Source organism: Urocitellus parryii, chromosome 2 (assembly GCF_045843805.1).
Source record: "Urocitellus parryii isolate mUroPar1 chromosome 2, mUroPar1.hap1, whole genome shotgun sequence".
NCBI lineage: Eukaryota > Metazoa > Chordata > Mammalia > Rodentia > Sciuridae > Urocitellus > Urocitellus parryii.
In genome coordinates this window covers 91,424,077-91,445,069 of record NC_135532.1, presented here as the reverse complement: position 1 = coordinate 91,445,069, position 20,993 = coordinate 91,424,077, and the positions used below count along the sequence as shown (strand labels likewise).

The window sequence follows — 20,993 nt, the reverse complement described above, 5'->3', positions numbered from 1 at the left end:
CAGCTGCCAAGGAAGCTAGGAGGCAAATGACTACTCAGTGTTGAGGGGGGTCTTTATTAGATTTTCCTTCTCAATCTACTGCCCAGGTGTGGCCAGGGATAGTCCATACAATGTGGCTATCGCCAAGGTGAGGAAGGCCAGCAGGCCCAGAGGGGCCAGCAGCCCCTCCCGGGGTGGGTTTCCAGGGACTATTGTTGAAGTAACAGCCTTGGGTTTTCTGCTTTCACCAATTCTGGGACTAGCATTCTTGGTAGTGGCTAAGGGTGTAGTGGCTGTGACCGCAGACCGTTTTGGGTTGGTCCCAGAAGAGGCCGTGACCCCATACATGGGCCTGATGGTGCGAAAGGGCTTGGCATGAGTATCCACCCACTGCAGCAGGGCCTTTGGCTTCCACTGACATATGCTAAGCAGAGCTAAAACATCACCCTCAGCCGTGTGTGAGTCCACTGGGGCCTGCCCATATAGGCGGGTATAGATACTGCCCAGGCTGTAGCTCTTCCTTGGGCCATGCTCTGAGGGGCTGCTAGTTTGTTCCAAGGCCTTCAGGGCAGCAATGCTGTCCACACAGAAAGCACCATCCAAAATACTGGCAAGACCCAGCATAGCCAACTCTGCCTGGAGCAGGGGGAAGTCGTAGCGGTCACCGTTGTGTGCCACCAGGCACCAAGGCTGTGGCTGGCGCTGCAGGAAGGCTTGGAGCAGGTTGGCCAGGTTGTTATCAAAGCGTTGACGCCCATGTGCTGTGAGCACAGCTGTGCTCAGACCTGTGATCTCGCTGGCTGCAGGACTGCAGGCTTTCCCAGGAGCCACACACAGTGAAAGCTTGTCTGCCACGCGTGGTGGCAGGGGCACTGTGGGTGGTGACCCTTGAGAGGTGAGAGTATTCTCCAGGGCACATCTGTGGACAGCCAGCAGGCACAACTCCGTGACCTTGGGTTGGGAGAACGGCAGGCCGGTGGCCTCCAGGTCCAAGAAGATGAGGGTCTGCATGGGACCAGGAGGTGGGGCCTGTGAGCCCATGCTGGGGTAGGTACCTGCTGCTGTGCCTGGGAAGGAGCATGAGGTTGGAGGTGGAGCATGTGAATGCAAGGGAAAGATCTGAAGTGAGCAGGCTCTGGGGGCAAGGGTGGGAGGAGAGTGGGCATAAGTACATTGTAGGTTTTGCCTGCACAGTCAGGCACTGTCTGAGAGCTCTAGAGCCCATTTTCAGGGCAGGAAGTTGGTGAGGGTGGGGTAGCTTCCTTAGAGGATGACTGTACTTTTGGGGAAGGTTCCCTCTTCCTCACATGGGTTTGGTCCCGCCCTTAGTGCCCACCTAGTACTATGTGGGGGAAACCCATGACATTCTTGCCCTGCCCCATCCCCTTGGGGGTCCACACTTACCGGAATAGGGAGGCAGCAGTGACTAGGAAGAGTCAGGCACGCACACTCTTGCTGGCCCTGCTGTTGGCAGCAGTGGCGGGAAGTGAAGCTGGGTCTGGGCCCGTCTGTGAGCCTGCCTCGTGAGCAAGGCCCGCCCTGCTCATCAGCTTGCCTAGTCTGTGCCTCTTTTGCTAAAACCCCTCCCTCCCCAGGCATCCCAGAAGATCTGCTCAGATCCACAGCTGTGGGCCTGCTGGCTGACATTGTGCACGGGGGCCCTCATGCTGCTGAGAGCACACAGAGAAGACAGCTGCCTCAGCTGTCTCCAGGTGCCAGGCTAGTTCCAGGTCTCAAGCAATGCTGTGAGCCCCTGCCATGGCCCTTTTGTGCCTAGTCCTTGGCCTACTTTCCCAGGTTTAGTTCTGGCCTAGGGCAGCCTCCTATCTGCCACACAATGGTTTCTCCCCACGGCCCCAGCCAAAGCAATGACTCAGGACAATTCCACCAACAGGCCAGGGCTTTCCTCAAGGCAGATTAGTTACCATGGGGACCGTCTCAGTTCCAGCCAGGGAGATGGTGGGGGAGGCGTCTAGTCTTCCTGGGTCCCCGTCCAGTTCCTTCCCTCCCACTCAGCCAAACAGATCAGAGAAACAACGCATTCTCGGCAGGAACTGCCGGTCATTGCTTTTAATCAGAGGATGTGGTGTGTGAGGAAAGCAGCAGTGCTGGTGCCCCCTTGTGGCAGGATGCTCAGGGCCTCAGCCACAGTCCATTTCAGGGTCCTCCATGTCTGTCTCCGTGGCACAGAGGTCATCCAGGGCTGCCTCTGAGCCAAAAGGAAGAGGGAGGGTTCAATGATGAAGGCCTGAAGGTGCTAGGTAGGACCTGGGGGAAGTCCCACCTGTCCTCCCCCAGCACCTGCAGGAACTAACCAGTCCCTTCCATGCCCAGGCCTTGCTCCCTCAGCTATTATGAGCAAAGTGATAACAAAGGCAATTCAGATCAGGATATTCTGGAAAAACCGTGGCTCTGCCAGGCCAATTCAACAAATATGGGCAAAGGGCAGCCCAATATTTTCAGAAGAGCCACAGCATGCAGGGCAGAAGGTCCTTTGAATAGGAATCTCACTTGCTCACAAGGATCAGGGAGAACCCACACGTGGGCTTATTGGCTCACCTTCACAGTCAGTCACGTCAGGAAGCCCTCGAATCAGCATGCTGACCCCTGGCATCACCTGGTCATACTGATGCAGGACTTCCACACAGTGCACAGTAAAGAGCTTGTCCTTCTGGGACAGACTGTGCAGGAGCAACACTGTGTCTCGCAGACACCGCACTGTCCGCTTCTGCTGGTCAGTCTTTGGGAGCCCCCCTGCCCTTTGCATGGTCAGCCACTGTCTGTGCAGCATCACTGTGAGAACTCTAACCACCTGGAGTGAGAAAGTGTGCAGACTGAGGTTTCCAACCTTTCTGTGCCCTAACACCCTGTTCAGCCTAGCTGCCCCAGGGGAGCAGGGCTCTAAGTAGGTCTTATGCAAGGTTCCTTTATCCACAAACAGAGCTGCCGTGTTGTTGGCACTGGATACTCACCTCTACATTGCATTGACAGTCAGAGCCAGTGACTGTGGCGGGAGGGCTATACACACCCAGTTTGGCCAGGAGCCACACTGCCTGGAATAAAAAAAAGATTCTATTTTATCCTGTCAGAATAAGACCCTTGTCACTGTGCAAGGGCTCTTTCAGGCATCTCCTACAAGAGCTCTAGCTGCTTTGGCAACTGCTTGTCTGTACAAATGGGGTCTTAGAAGCAGTGGTATGGGGTTTCCAGGCTAGACTCAGAACTAGCACCTGAATTTCACCAATAACCCGCCTGCCTCCAGACTCATTTCCAACTACCAGGCCCCAAAGCCAGGATAGCATCAATTATCAGGTAACTCAGCTGAGTCCCATTACAACCTGTATTGCATCTGTGTGGGGAGTGCCTAAATGAGTTGCTTGATAAGCTGCAAGCTGCTTGATAAAAACTCTTGTTACCAAAAAGAATTAGTCCCCTTTCTCTCCAGAGAGGAGGGGAGAATTTGTGGTCTTTTAAGATGGAGTGATGAGCAATCTCCATAAGGTTCCCTGTTTTACCTCTTGTTCCAGCTGAAGCCACTGTATCTCTGAAGCCACCTTATCAGGCCTTGATGTGATGTACATGTACAGCAGCAGGAGGAGGCAGCTTTCTGAAAAGGATACCCCTATCTCACTCAGGGTCCCCTTTCTGCAGAAGCCCTCAGGAGGCCCCTGTCCCTGCCCCAACCCCTCCCTCCCTCTGTAAGAGTGCAGGCCCACCTTTACCAGAGTGGGAACAGAGTTGAGGTGCAAGGCTATCATGGTCCACTAGGAGGGAGAGCAGCTGGACAGCCAGCAGCACACAAGGCAGGGGTGTCTCTGGGCTGAGGCACCGTGGCAGCACTGGCAACACACACTGGAACCTGAAAGATGGGCCCAAAGAAATGTGACACTCCTTAAAAGGAGATCTGGTTCAGCCAGACCTTGGTTCAAATGCTGCTCCCTCTCACACTGACTACTTAGTATGAAGCTGTCTCATGTGAACGAATGGACACTACCTTCACTGCAGACTGCTATGGCTCAGAGATGATGGCCCTAACCTTGCACAGCAACACCCAGTAAATGGGAGAGGATTCCCTGGACCTGGGATGCCTGGCCTCTACAAGCTCCTGGTCTCTTCCCTGCCTATGCTCCCAAATAGGGATGCAGGGCATAACTTGGTAAGTTCTTGCTTACCACCACAGGACTCACCAGGACTCTAGAAGTGACAAAAAATGGACCAGGCTATGGCTGGATGTTATAAGGCCACTCACAGAGCAAGGAAGACCATTTTCTCTTCAGTAAACACTGGTCACCTCTGCTGTCATTGTGGGGTGTGCATGGGTAAGAGGCTCTGGGTATACTTTCTCCCAGGTCTTAGGGGGAAAGGGATAGCTATGACCAAGGGACCAAAGAACCAAGTCTCAAGGCAACTGCTGCTATTTGCTCAATCGCCCAGCCTGCAAGAGCATGACAGGGAACTGGCCTGGTGACTGGGGAGCCATCATCTAAAACACTCTGTGGGTTAGACTATATCTTAGCATGAAGATCAAGAATATCCCTCAGTATGTCACTATTTGGGTGAACTCATTTTATGGCATGTCCTGTAAGCATGGAAGAAGTTGCATTTTCTTTAGTTGCCAGAGACCCTGGAACTTTGTGGGAAACTGGAACTTAACCTGGTTACCTGCTCTCATTGTTCAGCTGCAAGTGGCCCTTAATTAGTCACTAAGGCTCCTGAAAGTATCTGCAAGAACAATTCACTTTTGTATAAAACACAGTGGTTTCCAAGTTATTTCTTGCTAGAACTGCGAACTTTTTAAAAATGAAATTTCATGTATAGCCTTTGTATACAAGAGAAGTCATGCTGTTCCAGTTAAAACTGGGAATGAGCTAGGTGTAGTGGTTCACAAATGTAATCCCAGTGACTCGGGAGGTTGGGCAGCAGGATTGCAAATTCAACTTGGTGAGATCTTTCAAAAATAAAAAAAAGGCTGAGCTGGGAGTAATGGTGCATTCCTGTAATCCCAATATCTCAGGGGGCTGAGGTGGGGGACCCCAAGTTTGAGGTCAATCTCAGCAACTTAGTGAGGCCCTGTCTCAAAATATAAAATCAAAAGATCTGGGGATTGGGGCTGGGATTGTGGCTCAGTGGTAGAGTGCTTGCCTAGCACACATAAGGCAAAAACCCCTTCTAACTCTGAACCCCAAACTACAATATAGTGAAAAGACAAGGGACAAACTGCTTTGAAGACTGGGTAGGTAAAGATTGGTAGCAGGAAAGACGGCAAGTTTCCTGGCTATTTGTACTGTATCACATACTATGTTCAAACCCTGATAGCATCCCCTGCCCTAGTTTTCTCTGAGGCAAAAAGAGAGCGGTGTGTTAGTGGGGTTCAACTTGAGCATGGAAATATGAGGATTTTTTTTTTTAATGCTGGGGACTGAACCAAGGGTGTTTTCCCACTGAGCTATATACCTAGTCCCTTTTATTTTTTGAGACAGGGATTCACTAAATTGCTGAGGCTGGCCTTGAACTCAGTGATCTTCCTGCCTCAGTCTCCTAAGTCACTGGGATTAGAGGCATGCCCCACCAGGCCTAGTTAAGCATAAAGAATTCTGAAGAGAAGCACTGATTGGGAGATGTGTCAGAGAGTTAGGCAATGGCTCAGGACAGAGTTGGTTTAGAACCAACCCCAGAACACTCCCTATGGGATTTTTCAGACAAGTTTTCCTCTCTCACCATAGGGTTTATTCAATAATTACTGACTGACTACTTAGAGTGAGCCAGGTTCTGTGTGAAGCAGAGGATGCAGGGCCATGTATGTCACACGAACCAGCGAATGGAGGGCATCTGTGTCTGGCCTATATTGACTATCCATTAAATTGCTATTTTTGAATACCTCTGGGGACAAGTTCAACAGGAATGGAATGGGGTGCATCTACTAAGAGAAATGGTATGAACTTGGTTTCTAGAATTCATTCACTTAATATACATGAAAAAGCAAATAGTCACTGTGAATTGGCTCTTGTGTAATGATTCTGTCCCCTACTGTGTTGCCCATATTGTGCTGTAGTTGTATCCAACTCTTGAGCAGCACCTTTGGAATGGATCAGACCAACCAGAAAATATTCACATGGAAACTAGGATCCAGAAGTGTTTTTAGGGAACAGGCATGCTGAGCTCAGAGATGAGAAAACTTAAAGTTTATGTCCAGTCAGTGGAATCATTCCAACACAAGCGCTGGCATCTTGGAAGAATACTATGAGGGAGACTGGACAATGGTGGGTTGGATGGTGTTTCTATTTGCTCCCATCTCACAGCTCTGGACTCTCAAGTTAGGAATTTTTTTTTTTTGTACCAGGGATTGAATCCAGTGGCACTTAACCACTGAGCCACATCCCCAGCCCTTTTTAAAATATTTTATTTACAGACAAGAGTCTCTCTGAGTTATTTAGGGCCTCACTAAGTTGCTAAGGCTGGTTTTGAACTCACGATCGTCCTACCTCAGCCTCTCTAGCTGCTGGGATTATAGGGCGTGTGGCTCTAAATTAGGAATTTATGATAACACTGTAAGCTACGTTCATTATACTTCCACTTCTAACACAGCCTATGAGAGGCAAGCAACAAGTAACTCAAGTTAGAGGTAGAAACAATGATGAGAGGCAGATATTCAGCAAGGTCAGCTTGTGGCTGCAGACCTTCCCCATACCCTCTGCTTCCTTAGTTCCCCATACCCTCTGCTTCCTTAGGGAAATTCAACAAACTTAAACATGTTGTGCCACATAGGCTTCACCTGTTCCATTATCTCAGGTTCAGGGCCTCTTGGTTTAGCCTTTGTCCTGGGACAGGATACTCTTCCACAGTGGCTAACAGCTTCCTTATCACATGTGTCTTTTGCTTACCTGCAGTCTAGAATTAAACCACACAAACCCCACTTATTTGGTTATTTGACATGTGATCCCACTTCTTAACACCTCAGAACTATCTGCACCTGGGGCTGGGGATGTGGCTCAAGCGGTAGCGTGCTCGCCTGGCATGCGTGTGGCCCGGGTTCGATCCTCAGCACCACATACAAACAAAGATGTTGTGTCTGCCGAAAACTAAAAAACTAAATTAAAAAAAAAAAAAAAAAAAAAGAACTATCTGCACCAAGCAGAGCTGAATAGTGGGATAAGTGAAGATGTAAGCAATGTACAAGGGCCAAGAGGTCAGAGAAGACACATAAAATCATGCCTCCCTTGCTGCTTTATACCTGGGCAACAAATCAGAGGAAGCGTTTTCAGCTAATTTCACCAAAACTTTGAGGCACTGGCTCGGGACACTGATGTGAAAGTGACCTGTTGCTGCAGAAGAGAAAGCCAGTAAGTGAAGTAGCATCTTCAATAGTGGATGCAGTCCTTGGTCGTCCGCAACCTCCTTGGGGACTGAGATTGTATCTCCACAACTCTGTCTGTGAACCAGGCTCTCATTTCCTTCCCAAGCAGCAGAGTCTGCCTCAACTCCTGATAGTAAGAGGCAGACAACTGCTCTGCTGTGGCACACCAGGTGCTGAAGAATGCTAAGTGAAGCTGCAGAGAAACCTTCCAAGTTGCTAACTGAGTCATCAGGGTTGGCCTCTACCCCAGAGCTCAAGCAGGAGGTATGTGTTGGAGAGTCCCCAGGTGCTCCACTCCTCTTAGCAGCTGCCAAATCCTGCAGAGCCTGGCAATACAAGCCAATGAAGAACTGGATAAGGGGGAGAAGGTGCACGGCTCCAGGAAGCTGGCAGAGTGGGAAGGCCATTTTATCTCCTTCTGTGTCTCCATCACATAAGCCTTGATTCCTGGCAATCAGATTCAGTCCTGTGAATGCCAGATTCTGTGCTTCTTTCAGGGCCAAGGGGCAAAACGATCCACTTCGAGAATTTGTAGCTCTGAGGTCTGAAATCCCAGTCAAGGTACTGGCAACAAACAAAACAAAATAAAGATAAGGTCAAGGGCCTCAAATAGCCTGCCTGCCAAATTCTCCAGTCTCTCTGCACATCCCATGGATCTCCCAATGCTGGCCAGGGCCAGAAAGGGACTGACTTCCTAGAGACAAGTTTTTCAGGAGTATCATGCTTACCTGCCAAACCCTGGTGGCTGCAAGAGGGTGCTAGTAGGAGTTTCAGAACAACTGCTTAGGAGGTGACAAAGACTTAGGGATGACCCTGGGATCAAAGGCTGCTTCAGGAGCAGATTTATCAAAATGGAACCTGTAGGAGAAAACAAGGTAACCTAGAAGGTTCTGACATGTGAGACCTTTTCTATGGCTTCAGAAGGAAAAGATGAGAACTCTTTGGATGCCAAGTGTCTTCTAAGCTGACACAAAGCTCTGTAAGATGCAGAAGGCTCTGGGATGTACCTGCTCTTTGCCCCCCCCACCCCTTTAATTTTGTGTGTGTACCAGGGATTGAATTCAGGAGCCCTCGACCACTGCCACATTCCCAGCCCTATTTTGTATTTTATTTAGAGACAGGGTCTCAATGAGATGCTTAGAGCCTCGCTTTTTGCTGATGCTAGCTTTGAACTTGCAATCCTCCTGTCTCAGCCTCCTGAGCTGTTGGGATTACAGGTGTGTACCACTGTATTTGGCTTCTTTACCCTTTTCTTTTTAGAGAAGTCTTGCTGTGCTGCTCAGGTTAAACTCCTGGGCTCAAGCAATCATCCTGCCTCTGTTTACAAGTAGCTAGGACAACAGGTATGCACCACTGCACCAAGCTTGCCCTTTCCTTTCTTTTTTTTTTTCAATTAATTAATTCATTTTGTGGTTCTAGGGATTGAACCCCAGTGGTGCTCTACCATTGAGCTACATCCTCAGTCCTTTTTGGAGTTGTAGAGATAAAAGATGTGCACCACTGTGCTTAGTTGCCCTTTCCATTTTATAAAGTCATAGTCTCCTACTTGCCTGAACTCTGCAGGTCTGCCTGGGGCATGGATTCTCAGAGAGCCAGACAGTTTACAGGCAATTATACTGTGTGTGACAGAAGACGATAAGAGTCATGTAAGTCCCTACAGGAAAAGCAGGAATTTTTGGTACCTTGAGTCTTTGACTTTTGCATCCAGCTATCAGCAAAACTTTTCTGTACCTCTTCTTGCATTTTGGGATTACCTCTCAGGCTGTGGGTCTTATTATCTGAAACTAGAAAAAATGAGAATCAAAAGTTGAGCACAAAAGCACAGGCATTATCTGTAACTCTGACATGCAATGAATTTCAAACACAATCAGGTTGTTCTACTTCTTTAACCTTGGATAAAGAAAGACTCAAAGCAGCTCAAGATCCCTCACATCTTTTGCCTTTCTCATGCAAAACAGGAATTCACAAAAGAAAATCAAGCTGTTTGCCTTACTTCAAAATTAAATAATAAGGTGAAAACAGTAACCACTAACAGTTATACAGGGCTAAGTAAGGGTCAGACACTGCTCTAAGAGTTTTAAAAACATATTAGCTCCTTTGCTTCTCAAAGCAATCCTACCAGGAGGTGTTATCATTCACTATTTAGATATAGGAAAGTTGAGACACAGAGGTTATGGCCCTTGCCCACATCAGCTAAGCCAATAAGTAATGTGGATGGGATCTATATCCAGACTATTAGGCTCTACTGTCTGCTTGTAATACTATCCTGCAGTACCCTATTAGTTGCTAGACACCAAAAATATGAGTGGTCTGCAGTTTCTTAGGAGTGATGTGATGGTCAGTGATTTGAAAAGGCTGATGGTAAGAGTTGATGTATTTGAATTATACAATCATCTAGCATGGCAGAATCTCAGAGTGAAAACTATTAATGTAGATGATCTTTCTCTAGACAGTGGCAGCATTCCCTGTCTAGAGTGGCTATAAAACTCATGGCTGGACTATAAAAGGAACACAGGTCCCTGCAATCTAGCTATGTTTCTGGTATGGTCCATATAAAATGACTGTGATGGTTTCAAAAGATGGTCACAGAGGCTGAGGATGTATGTAGCTCAGTTTAATGGTAGAGTGCACAGCAGATGAAGAAACAAACAGACAAAAATAAACAAGAGCCAGGTGCAGTGGCACATGCCAGTAATCCTAGCTGCTTGGGAGGCTGAGACAGAAGGATTCAAATTTGAGACCAGCCTGGGTGACATAGGAGACCCTGTCTCCAAATGGAAAATAAAAAAGGGCTGGTAGAGTGCCCCTGGGTTCAATCACCAGTAAGGGAGTGATGTTGACAGACAAACAATCAATGTGCCTACAAATTCTTTGACACACCTCCCTTCAAACAGTGCAGCCTCTTTTCCTTTCCACTGAATGTGCCAGATCCTCATTAACTTGCCTTTGACAGAGAATGCGGCAAAAGTGATAGTATGTGACTTCTGAGACTAGGCCATAAAAAGAAAAGCTTTTTGCTGGATCTCTCTGAGTTTGCTGGCTCTAGAGGAAGCCATCTATCAAGTTATGAGGCCACCCAGTAGCCCTATGGAAAGGGATTATGTTGTCAGCCATGTGAAAGAGCCACCTCGAGAAGGTTTCAGTGATTCTAGTCCCTATAGAGCTAAGCCATACTCATTATGTCCCACCTGAATTGTTAACCCACAGAAATCAGGAGAAAATAAATAATTGTTGTTTAAGGTTGGATAGTCAATTAAACCATAATAGATGACTAATAGACTGACTTACCCTCTCTGCCCACAAGAGACTTGTATCCTGGCTCTGTCTGGCAAGGGTGGGGAAGGGACATGTTAGCATTAAAAGACTCCTTTGTAGGGAAAGATGTTTTTCCAAACTGTGGAGAATATGCTTCTGGCTTTATAACCACAGAAGGGCTTTTCCTAGGACTGGAAAAAGTTAACTGTGAAAGCAAAGAAATGATCTACTAAAATCACTTAAAATACTGGTTAGAAAACTTTCAACAAAATTTAAACTTTTCATGTCTAGGTGTTTGACCAGACTGCATCAGTTATTTATATGTCATTCTTTGTCCAGGAACACAGTATAAAATGTTCATTTGGTTATTTTGATCTAAATTACTGAAAAAGTATTTCATTTATTTTCATATTCTCCTAATCACCCAAAAATATTGGCCATGATTCCTTTACCATTTCCAATTCCACTGAAACTTTTCAACATGAAACAACCTATTTTTTTTTAAATTTATTTTTTAGTTGTAGTTGGACACAATATCTTTATTTTATTTTTATGTGGTGCTGAGGATTGAACCCAGGGCTTCACATGTGCTAGGCGAGCACTCTACCTCTGAGCCACAATCCCAGCCCCCACCCCCCCACCATTTTTTTTTTTTTTGGACACCACGGATTGGATCCAAGGGTGCTCAATCACTGAGCCACATCCTTAGCCCTTTTTTATTTTGAGACAGAGTCTCATCAGGTTGCTTACAGTTTTGCTAAGTTGCTGAGGCTGGCTTTAAACCTGACATCCTCCTGCCTCAGCCTGACAAGCTGCTGGGATTACAGGCCTGTGCCACCATACCCAGCAAAGAAGCTAATTTTTAATAGGGACTATTAGAAAATGTGTTGAAAACTGAGTAAGGTGTTCAGAGCCAACATCTTCATATCAGAGAAGCAGTCTTAGCCCTCTGATCTGAGGTTTTCCTGTTGTTAGCTGGGTTTTCCTGTTGTTAGCCCTCTTGTATCACCTGAAGTTATATAAGGCAAGAAGTTCAATTATATTCCATGCCTGTTATGAGCAAAGGCAGAATATTTAATACCAGAAAAAGTTACTGTGACTGACACTGTTAAATTTCAAGACTGATACTGACAGTGCCAGACTGCTTTGCCAGGCAAAGAAAGGGCAGGATACAATAAAGCTGAGCACATCTGCTCAGCAAAGGAGGGGCTGATAGACAAAGGTTCCAAGGAAGCAAATCAGCGGAAATATTCTAAAGAACTAGGATTGAAATATACTCATGCTTGGGCAAAACCTGTTATGTTAAATAAATAAATTATATTGAAATGAAGACTGGCCCATCCCACAAATTTGCTAATTATTTTTCTAGTCTCAGGTATTGTGTTTATAATGTATGATTCAGAGAAAGTATTTCCAGATTGTGGGCCTTTATGCTGTGATACCTGAAACCATTCAGCCTGATCCAAACCATCTTTGAATTCTTTACAAAAGAGGACCTCTGACCAGGTGGTAGGATCTCAATGGCCTTTATTTAGGACCAGTCTGAGAGAGTTCTGTAGACTTTTTACTAAATAATGCAAAACTTAATAATTTCTCCAGCACTATCCTTACCTGGCATGGGAAACAGAAGAAACAGCAAGTTTATTTGCTCGTTCACTGCTCTGAAGCCTTGTCCTTAATTCATTCATTTCTGCATCTTTAAACTGGAGTTCAGACTGCAATGATTGGAGCTGAAAGACAAAGGAAATATACTTGCAATGGCACCACCACATTCACAAAAATATCTCTGGGTTTCAAAATCCTAAGCTAGAAAAAGAAATACAATGAAAAATACATATGAAAGTTTGCTATGATACAAACGTCCTAAAATATCAAACATTAGCCTTCTTCCTAAAAGATAGCCCAATACTTTTAACTATTGTGAAGAAAGTTTGTGAGGGTTTAAATCTGGTCCCACCATTTACTTAACCTGGCTGAATCTGTAACATAAATACTGTCTTCTTCATACTTGGGAGGATCAAGAACAATGAATATAAAATACCCAGCATAGAACTTGAGACGATGCCGTATCTTAGCGGTAACATATTTCTTTATTTGATAGAGTCTTGCTATGTTGCCCAAGCTGGCCTTAATCTCACTATCCTGATGCTTCAGCCTCACAAATAGCTGGGATTATATGTGTGACACCATACCTGACTGTTATATTTTCATCAACATAGTGGTCACAATTCCAGGTCTTCATGAAAGTCTTAGCAGAGTATCTGGAAGTTTTACCTAAATCCTGTATGCATATGTGTGTGTGTGTATGTGTGTGTGTGTGTATTTACACTGTGATACCTCAAACCATTCAGCCTGATCCAAACCATCACTGAATTCTTCACAAAAGAGGACCTATACACACATACATACATATACAGAGGAAAGAAAAAGAGAGGCAGGGGTGGGGTGGTGGTGGGGGAGACACCAGATGATCTGCCTCCAGGCCTGTAGCCAAACAGTATTCTCCACATACACATTGTACCAGACACAGCATCAGTAACAATAAGTGCAGGAATGTTTGAATCTCTTAATACCCTTTCTGGGGCTGGGTTGTGGCTCAGCAGTAGATCGCTCGCCTGGCACGTGGCAGGCCCTGGGTTCGATCCTCAGCACCACATAAATAAATAAATAAATAAATAAATAAATAAATAAATAAAGGTATTGACAACTACAACTAAAAAATAAATAAAAATAAATATTAAAAAAAAATTACCCTTTCTGGTTATTTTCTGAAACAGATAAATGAGACATGAAGCTTAGGTCATTACCTTGAGGTCATCACTTGAATGTGATGATGCCTGGATTCAAATTCTAGTTTGGCTGACTGCAAATTCCTTGCTCTTCTCATTTACATTAAAACTCAACTACTGTGCTGGGCACATGTGTGTATTTAAAGTTTGCTGAATGAAGTAACGGCAGAATAAGACCCTATGTCCTTTAGGCTAAAGCACTGGGAAGTGATGAAACAAAGTGGTGGTATATACTGGTTACCTACTATTTGGTTGTTCTTTCCAGAACAGCATCTCCCTTTCCCTGAGATATAATCATTTCCCTATCTTAGACCATGTGATTTGAATGGGAGCTGTAATCTCTTTGATATGGCAACTGATCCAGGGATAGACACCCAACTCAAGTTAGACAAACTGGAGCCTTTCTCAGAATTTTAAAACTTGAGATGAGGAAGCTCAAGTCTGAACTGTGCTATAGAGTTATGAAATAGGAGTAGGAGCTCAGGAACTACTGGAGAACAAACCCTCTATCATAAGGATGGAACCTGTCTACAGCATAGAGAATAAAAATAGGAGTGAAATGAAATCTCAGCATACTTTTTATTTGCATTTCCCTGACTGTCCTGGTAAGGTTTAAGTCATTTGAGGCCCCAGTACACCCCTGTCTTCCAAGTCTTAGTTATGGAGTCCAGTACATTTCCTTTTGGACTAAACTAGATCAACTAAGTTTCTGATGACAAAGAACCCTTAATTAAGCATGTTTCTAGAAATTCTAAGCTAGTGATTTATTCCTGCTTACCACAGCAAATTCAAGTTCTTTTCCAACCCATAAGCAGACTCTAGAAGAAAAGTGAATGGCAATTTGCTAAAAGCAGAAAGTATTTAAGAAAAACAAATAACTAAACAGATTATTTCTTTTTTTTTTTTTAAGAGAGAGTGAGAGAGGAGAGAGAGAGGAGAGAGAGAGAGAGAGAATTTTTAATATTTATTTTTTAATTCTCGGCAGACACAACATCTTTGTTGGTATGTGGTGCTGAGGATCGAACCTGGGCCGCACGCATGCCAGGCGAGCGCGCTACCGCTTGAGCCACATCCCCAGCCCCAGATTATTTCTTGAAAGAAGAAATACAAGAGGCCAACAATTATATGAAAAAATGTTTAGCTGGGTGTGGTGGTATATGCCTGTAATCCCAGTGATTCAGGAGACTGAGATAGGAGGATCACAAGTTCAAAGCTAGCTTCAGCAACTTAGGCCCTAAGCAGCTTAGCAAGGCCCTGTCTCTAAATAAAAAATAAAAAGGGCTAGGGATGTGGCTCAGTGGTTAAATGCCCCCGTGTTCAATTCCCAGTACCAGAAAAAATTAAAAAAATGTCCAACACCTTTAGCAATCAAGAAAATGCAAATTAAAATTATGCTGAGATTTTATCTCACTCCTGTTAGAACAGCAATCACCAAGAATACAAATAATAAATGCTGGTGAGGATGTGGGGAAAAGAAGCATTTACAAACTGTTGGTGGGATTGTAAATGAATACAATCACTATGGAAAGCCCATATGGAGATTCCTCAAAAGACCAGAAATGAAGGGGCTGAGGTTGTGGCTCAGTGGTAGAGTGCTCACTTAGCATGAGCAAGGTCCTGGGTTCAATCCTCAGCACCACATAAAAATTAACAAATAAAATAAAGGTACAGTGTCCAACTACAAGTGAAAAATAAATTTTAAAAAATCTTTGGGCTGGGGATGTGGCTCAAGCGGTAGCGCGCTTGCCTGGCATGCATGCGGCCCGAGTTCGATCCTCAGCACCACATACAAAACAAAGATGTTGTGTCCGCCGATGACTAAAAAATAAAATATTAAAAAAAAAATTCTCTCTCTTAAAAAAAAAAAAGACCAGAAATGGAACCATGTGACCCAGACATACCTTGATATTTATCCAAAAACATTAAAGTCATCATATTATAGCAATACATTCATGCTCAGGTTTATAGCAGCACAATTCACAATAGTCAAATTATGGAATCAGCTTAGGTGTTAGTCAACTGATAAATGGAAAAAGAAATGTGGTACATATATACAATGGAGTTTCATTCAGCCATAAAAATGAGCAAAATTATGTCATTTGCAGGAAAATGAATGGAACTCGAGAGAATTATGACAAGTGAAATAAGCCAGACTCAGCAAGTCAAGGGTTGCTGTGTCTTCTCTCATATGTAAAAATTAGAGAGAAAAAAGGGGAAAAAAAAAGGTGAGATAGAAAATTTCATGATAATAAAAGGGAGATCAGAAGAGTAGAGGAGAAGTTCAGGAGGGAAGGAAGAGAAGAGGGAAAGGGGAGATACTAGGGAATGAAACTGACCAAATTTATGTCATGTGCATGTGTGAATATGTAACAATGAATCTCACCATTATGTATAATTATAATGTACCAATAAAAACAAAGTAAAAATGAAAACAAGCATAAAAGAAACTGTTGAAACCTCTTTGGAAGATTTATAGGCAACACTGATCATTGCTTCTAAAGGAACTCAAGAGCAGCAAAGCTGCTGTGTCCCTAACATGCAAAACAAATGCTCTAAGTCACCTTTTTGGAGAACTCCTTTTCTTTGTCACAGAGTGCTTGGGTTTTCTCTTGCTCAAGAATGAAATGTGATCTTCTCTGTTCTTCTAGAACGAATTCCGTTTGATGCAGTGAGTCCCGCAAAATTTTAATTTCCCCATTTTTAATGAGGACTTCTTCTTCCATTGCCTTCAGCTGTAAATACCAGATTAATAGCAGATATTTAGCAAGAATAGCTTAGGGGCTGAGGTTGTGGCTCAGCAGTAGAGTGCTTGCCTACCACATTTGAGAACCTGGGTTCGATCCTTAGCACCACATAAATATAAATAAAATAAAGGTATTGTGTCCAACTGCAACTAAAAAATAAATATATTAAAAAAAAGAATAGCTTAAAGACATACTTGTCACTAATACATGAAGAATCTTTGGGCTTTAACAGGCATTTAACAACCTTTGTCACAAATGTCACAGAACTAAAATGTCACATTATGTTTCTAGTTCTCTTAGGACCTACAGATGGTCACATGAAAGATGTCTTTCTTGTTTTCTTACAAAACTGCTAACAAAATAGCAACCATGGGCTGGGGATGTGGCTCAAGCGGTAGCGCGCTCGCCTGGCATGCGTGCGGCCCGGGTTCGATCCTCAGCACCACATACCAACAAAGATGTTGTGTCCGCCGAGAACTAAAAAATAAATATTAAAAATTCTCTATCTCTCTCTCTCTCTCCTCTCTCACTCTCTCTTTAAAAAAAAAAAAAAAAACAAAAAAAAAAACAAAATAGCAACCTTTATGATGTTGCTATTTTGTTAGCAGTTTTGTGAGAAAATATATACTATAAATTCATCTCAGTGCTTTCACAGTGTATATCTCTTTTTGGATCTGGTGTATAGTTTTGTATTTCTTTTTTTTTTTTTTTTTCATTCCCTTGCCTTGCTGTTGAAATCTATTTAGTGTCTTTTAGTCTAAATTTTCTGGCTTTCTTTCCTCAACCATCTTTCATTTCATGGGGACAAATCTAGATGCTTGTTTTAAAACCTTTTTTTTTGTTGTTGCTGTTGAACTGGAGATTGAAACCAGGGCCTTCCATATGCCAGGCAAGTGCTCTACAAAGTTACATTTCTAGCGTTTAATTTTATTTTGAGACAGGGCAACACCAAGTTGTCTATGGTGGCCTGGAAATTTTGATCCTCCTGCCTCTGTCTTCCAAGTAGCCGGGCTTATAGGTGTGTGCCATATCTGGCTGTTTTAAAACTTCATTTTAGCCGGTTGTGGTGGCACATGCCTGTAATCCCAGCAGCTTGGGAGGCTGAGGCAGGATGATTGTGAGTTCAAAGCCAGCCTCAGCAACTTGGTTAGGCTCTAAGCAACTCAGCGAGACCCTGTCTCAAAGTAAAAATTCAAAAAAGGGCTGGGGATTTGGCTCAGTTGTTAAGTGGCCCTGGGATTAAACCCTGGTACCAAACCAAAGAAAACAAAACAAAATCCCACTATTTTTTTTTTTCTCTTTTTTTGGTACCGGGGATTGAACCCAGGGGTACTCTACCACTAAGGTACATCCCCAGCCCTTTTTATTTTTTGAGTCAGGATCTTCCTAGGTTTTCCAGGCTGGCCTTGAACCTGTGATATTCCTGTCTCAGGCACCTAAGTTGCTAGGGTTACAGGCATATGCTACTGTATGATGAGCTCAGTGATAGAGCATCCTTGGTTCAATTCCCTGTCCTGTAAGCAAGCAAGGAAACAACAAAAGAAATCCCACAAGTTGTCACTTACCTTTGCTTTAAGTTCTTTGTATTGTGTCTGAAGAACTTCTAATTCAAAATTATCTTTAACTGGAGCACTTTCTCTGTTTTTCCCTGAAGGATTTTTTGACATTCCATCTAATCTGCGGACCTTATGAACACCTATAAAAAACAATTCCTGTGTACATTTTTGGACCCAACATTTTCCCACTTTTGCTAGAAAATGCAGAATGGAATTGCTCTTGAAAGCAAAGTAGAAAAGATCTAGCAAGCAATATACATCAATATTTTCCAACCTAAGAAAATAATGTAAACATATAAATAATCCTTACAAAACAACAGACCCTTTACCCTATCTCCAAAGCTCACTGAATTTCAAGGGTCTCATTTAAATGTTGAAAGGTACCACGGAGATTTTACAGGCCAGAATTGTGATTTACCGAGCACCTAGGATATGGCAGGTATGATGGGAGTCTCTAAAGATACAATGGTGATGAAAATGATCCTTACCATTACAGGACATTCAACAAATAAACACAGGAATAAATGTAAAATTACAACTATGATAAGAACTGCAAAGGACAAATACAAGAAAGCCTATAATAGTGGAATCTGACTCAAATGGAATGCCTAGAATGCTTCCCTAAGGAAGACCTTACTGAGCTGAGAGCTGAAGGACAAGCAAGAATTAAACATATGAATGGAGATAGGGAATTGGTGGAAAGGACAATTAAATACAAGAAAAAGCATGTGCAGTTCCTATAGTGTAAGGAAGCAGGGAAAATTCAAGAAAGTAAGAAAGGTTTGTTGTGGGCTGGGGATGTGGCTCAAGCGGTAGCGTGCTCGCCTGGCATGCGTGCGGCCCGGGTTCGATCCTCAGCACCACATACAAACAAAGATGTTGTGTCCGCCGAAAACTAAAAAATAAATATTAAAATTCTCTCTCTTTAAAAAAAAAAGAAAGGTTTGTTGTGGTTAGAACCTAAAGAGAAGAGAGGAAAGAGAAAGGGTTAGACTATATTGGTTGGGTTTTGCAGAGTGTTAAAACTTGGTCTCTATATTAGGAGTAGTGAGAAGTTATTAAAGGGTTTTCTTCTTTCTTTCTCTCTTTTTAAGCTGCTGCATAGGGTTTACTCCTGCGTGGATTACAGGGTTTTCAATATGGATACACATATGCATCTGTCTGAAACATGTCCAGAACTGAGTTCTGAAAACATGACTCTGGCTGTGGTGTGAAGGGAGTCAAGACTGGAAATGATGAGTTAATTTAGTAGACTGCTGTCTAGGGTTAAGTATCATGGTGGCATAGATCAGAGTTGGTAGAAATGATGTGAATAGGATGAATTCCAGAGATGAATAAAGAAGATAAAAAGAAGATAAAGTTGATAATAAGATTTAGAAAGGAATTAGATGTAGCGTTAAGGACAGGGGAGAAGTTGCCTTATGCCACTGGATGGAGAGTGGTACTAGTCATCTGTCACATGAACAGCTGGTCATCAGTGAGTACTTTCTAAATTTCTGTTTTGCCTGTGCTGCAGATGCTGAGGGCTGAATTTCCAGGAACTAACTTTTTTTTTTTTTTTTTTTAATGATGTCTTAACTGTGAGGTACAGATATTAGCTGACCTTAAGACCATTCTTTCTGGCAACCTGGCAGGATTTCACTCATTCTCCAACTAGAATATGATCTCCATTGTAATGGTTAATTTGAATTGTCAACTTGATTAGATTAAGAGATGCTGATGATTAAGAAGCTTCTGGGTGTGTCAAGGAATAATTGGCATGTGAGGTAGCCAACGAAAGTGGAGACCCTCCTTAAGTATGGGCAGCACCCTTGAATAGAATGGTGGCTTGGATAGAATAACAGTTGGAAGAAAAAGGAAGCAGCAACAGATGCAAGCTCAATTCCTCTTGACCAGGTTCTAGATTGCTGCAGGGATCCTCTGAGGATATCTGGACTCTCCCTTCTTCACTCTGTGACTGTCAGTGATCCTCCAGAGTTTCCAGAGCCTTTGATCTCTGACTAGTACCCTCTAGCACTGTAGATCCCTCTTGTTCTGGGCCTTCAGCCTCTTGGACTGCGAAGCTACTTGTTCCTCCAGCTCTCCAAGCCTGCAAGCGGCCACTGTGTACTATTCAACTTCTGGTTGAGTAAGCCAACCTGATAAATCCCCTTTTTATAATTATACTTCCTGTTGATTCTATTCCTCTAGAAAACCCTAATACATCCATGGAGGAAGGAATTTTTAACCTTTGTTCATTGCTAGGTCTGCTGTAATTCCTAACCATTGGGCACCTAGTGCAGAATATTGATTGTACAAAACAATAAATCTTTCATGTCTTGCCTCTGCCAGGCCGCTCCTCTACTCATACCGCCAGAAGGAACAGTGGCTTCATAAAATTTAAACTCTGTCACTTGGGTTGTGATGGTTCTGACAGTGGTGGTAGTTGTGTTCTAAGGATCTCTGCTTAGAACCAAGAACCACATGGCCTACACTTTAGAAAATAAATGTTAATCTAGCTGTCCACGCTTCATATCGGCTGTTTGATATTTTGCCCCAGCCCCAATCACAGTGTTTTTGGAACACAACCGCTGCTTAAATCAGGGTTTAAAAAGTAGAAAAGGCAGTATCAGTGCTAGACACAGGGGCAGCACTCGCTTCAGGATTCCGAAGCCACAGCCCTCAAGAGGTCAGGCGAGGTCTGCGCCACCCGCCGGGGAAAAGACCCTCAGGAGCACTCACTGGATACTTCCAGAACGGCGGCCGGGCATTGGCTCAGGGCCTGTGACGCGAGGATGTCGAGCTCCTCCAGGTCATCGGCGGTGAATTCCCCCTGCGCACCGAAGGGGTCTTCGGGATCCGGGGAGGCGGCCACCGGGAAGCCCCGAGCCCGCTTGCTCGGAGGGTATCCGGTGCCGGGCGGTGGGCCAGGGCGAGGTGCCAGGGGCCCGCTCCGCCTCCTGCTGCCTGGCCCTGGTGTCCCAGCCATATCTTCTTTGGGCCCCAAGCGTCCGAGGGCGCTAATCCCAACACAGTGAAATTGAAGCCTTAGCAGGACCAACCGCCCGCGCGCCGCCGCTCGCCTCAGCTAGTGCCCCGCCCCCGAGTCCAAGGGCCAATTAGCAGCCAGCCGCCAGGCGCCGAGAAATGACATACAAAAGGCGCGCGCGCCGCAGTGCTCAGCCAGGCCCCTGACCTCCTGGCTCTGCCCCGCTCCGGCTGGCGCCCAGCGCTAGCGGCTGGATTCGCTAGTCGGCGGTATTCGAGTTACCCCGAGCGCGGGTCTGACAAGCATCTGTCCGCTCTCACTTATGGCTCCGAGGCCCCTCCCTGCGCT

General features: G+C 44.5%; 2 protein-coding genes across 4 annotated transcripts; both read right to left on the bottom strand.

Annotated features, from left to right (window-relative positions):
• Nucleotides 1-31: 31 nt before the first annotated feature.
• Trex1 (three prime repair exonuclease 1) lies at nt 32-2,051 on the bottom strand. Of its 2 annotated transcripts, none has more exons than XM_026383889.1 (2): nt 1,384-2,051; nt 32-1,046 (listed from the first exon to the last, which is right to left on the bottom strand). In XM_026383889.1, exon 2 carries the CDS (start codon nt 1,018-1,020, stop codon nt 76-78), a length of 945 nt encoding a protein of 314 aa, XP_026239674.1. In that variant the 5' UTR covers nt 1,021-1,046; nt 1,384-2,051; the 3' UTR covers nt 32-75. The 2 variants fall into 2 exon arrangements, with proteins under 2 accessions (XP_026239674.1, XP_077649364.1); XM_077793238.1 differs by having other exon boundaries at nt 32-984.
• Atrip (ATR interacting protein) lies at nt 2,046-20,718 on the bottom strand. Of its 2 annotated transcripts, none has more exons than XM_026383887.2 (13): nt 20,399-20,718; nt 17,687-17,817; nt 15,939-16,109; nt 12,200-12,318; nt 10,622-10,779; nt 9,016-9,117; nt 8,062-8,191; nt 7,211-7,897; nt 3,696-3,838; nt 3,495-3,586; nt 2,952-3,032; nt 2,539-2,791; nt 2,046-2,188 (listed from the first exon to the last, which is right to left on the bottom strand). In XM_026383887.2, the coding sequence occupies exons 1-13, from the start codon at nt 20,643-20,645 to the stop codon at nt 2,121-2,123; spliced, it is 2,382 nt and encodes a 793-aa protein (XP_026239672.1). In that variant the 5' UTR covers nt 20,646-20,718; the 3' UTR covers nt 2,046-2,120. The 2 variants fall into 2 exon arrangements, with proteins under 2 accessions (XP_026239672.1, XP_026239673.1); XM_026383888.2 differs by having other exon boundaries at nt 3,702-3,838.
• Nucleotides 20,719-20,993: the final 275 nt, after the last annotated feature.

Excerpts from the sequence above, each read along its gene's own strand:
- Trex1 (XM_077793238.1), bottom strand. The coding sequence starts at position 1,626 with ATGTCAGCCAGCAGGCCCACAGCTGTGGATCTGAGCAGATCTTCTGGG. Across the intron at positions 985-1,383 it reads ACTGCTGCCTCCCTATTCCG|ACCCTCATCTTCTTGGACCT; the intron begins GTAAGTGTGGAC and ends GGTCCCATGCAG.
- Atrip (XM_026383887.2), bottom strand. The coding sequence starts at position 20,645 with ATGGCTGGGACACCAGGGCCAGGCAGCAGGAGGCGGAGCGGGCCCCTG. Across the intron at positions 16,110-17,686 it reads ACAAAGAACTTAAAGCAAAG|CTGAAGGCAATGGAAGAAGA; the intron begins GTAAGTGACAAC and ends TGGTATTTACAG. Across the intron at positions 3,033-3,494 it reads GGCTTCAGCTGGAACAAGAG|GCAGTGTGGCTCCTGGCCAA; the intron begins GTAAAACAGGGA and ends TTTTTATTCCAG.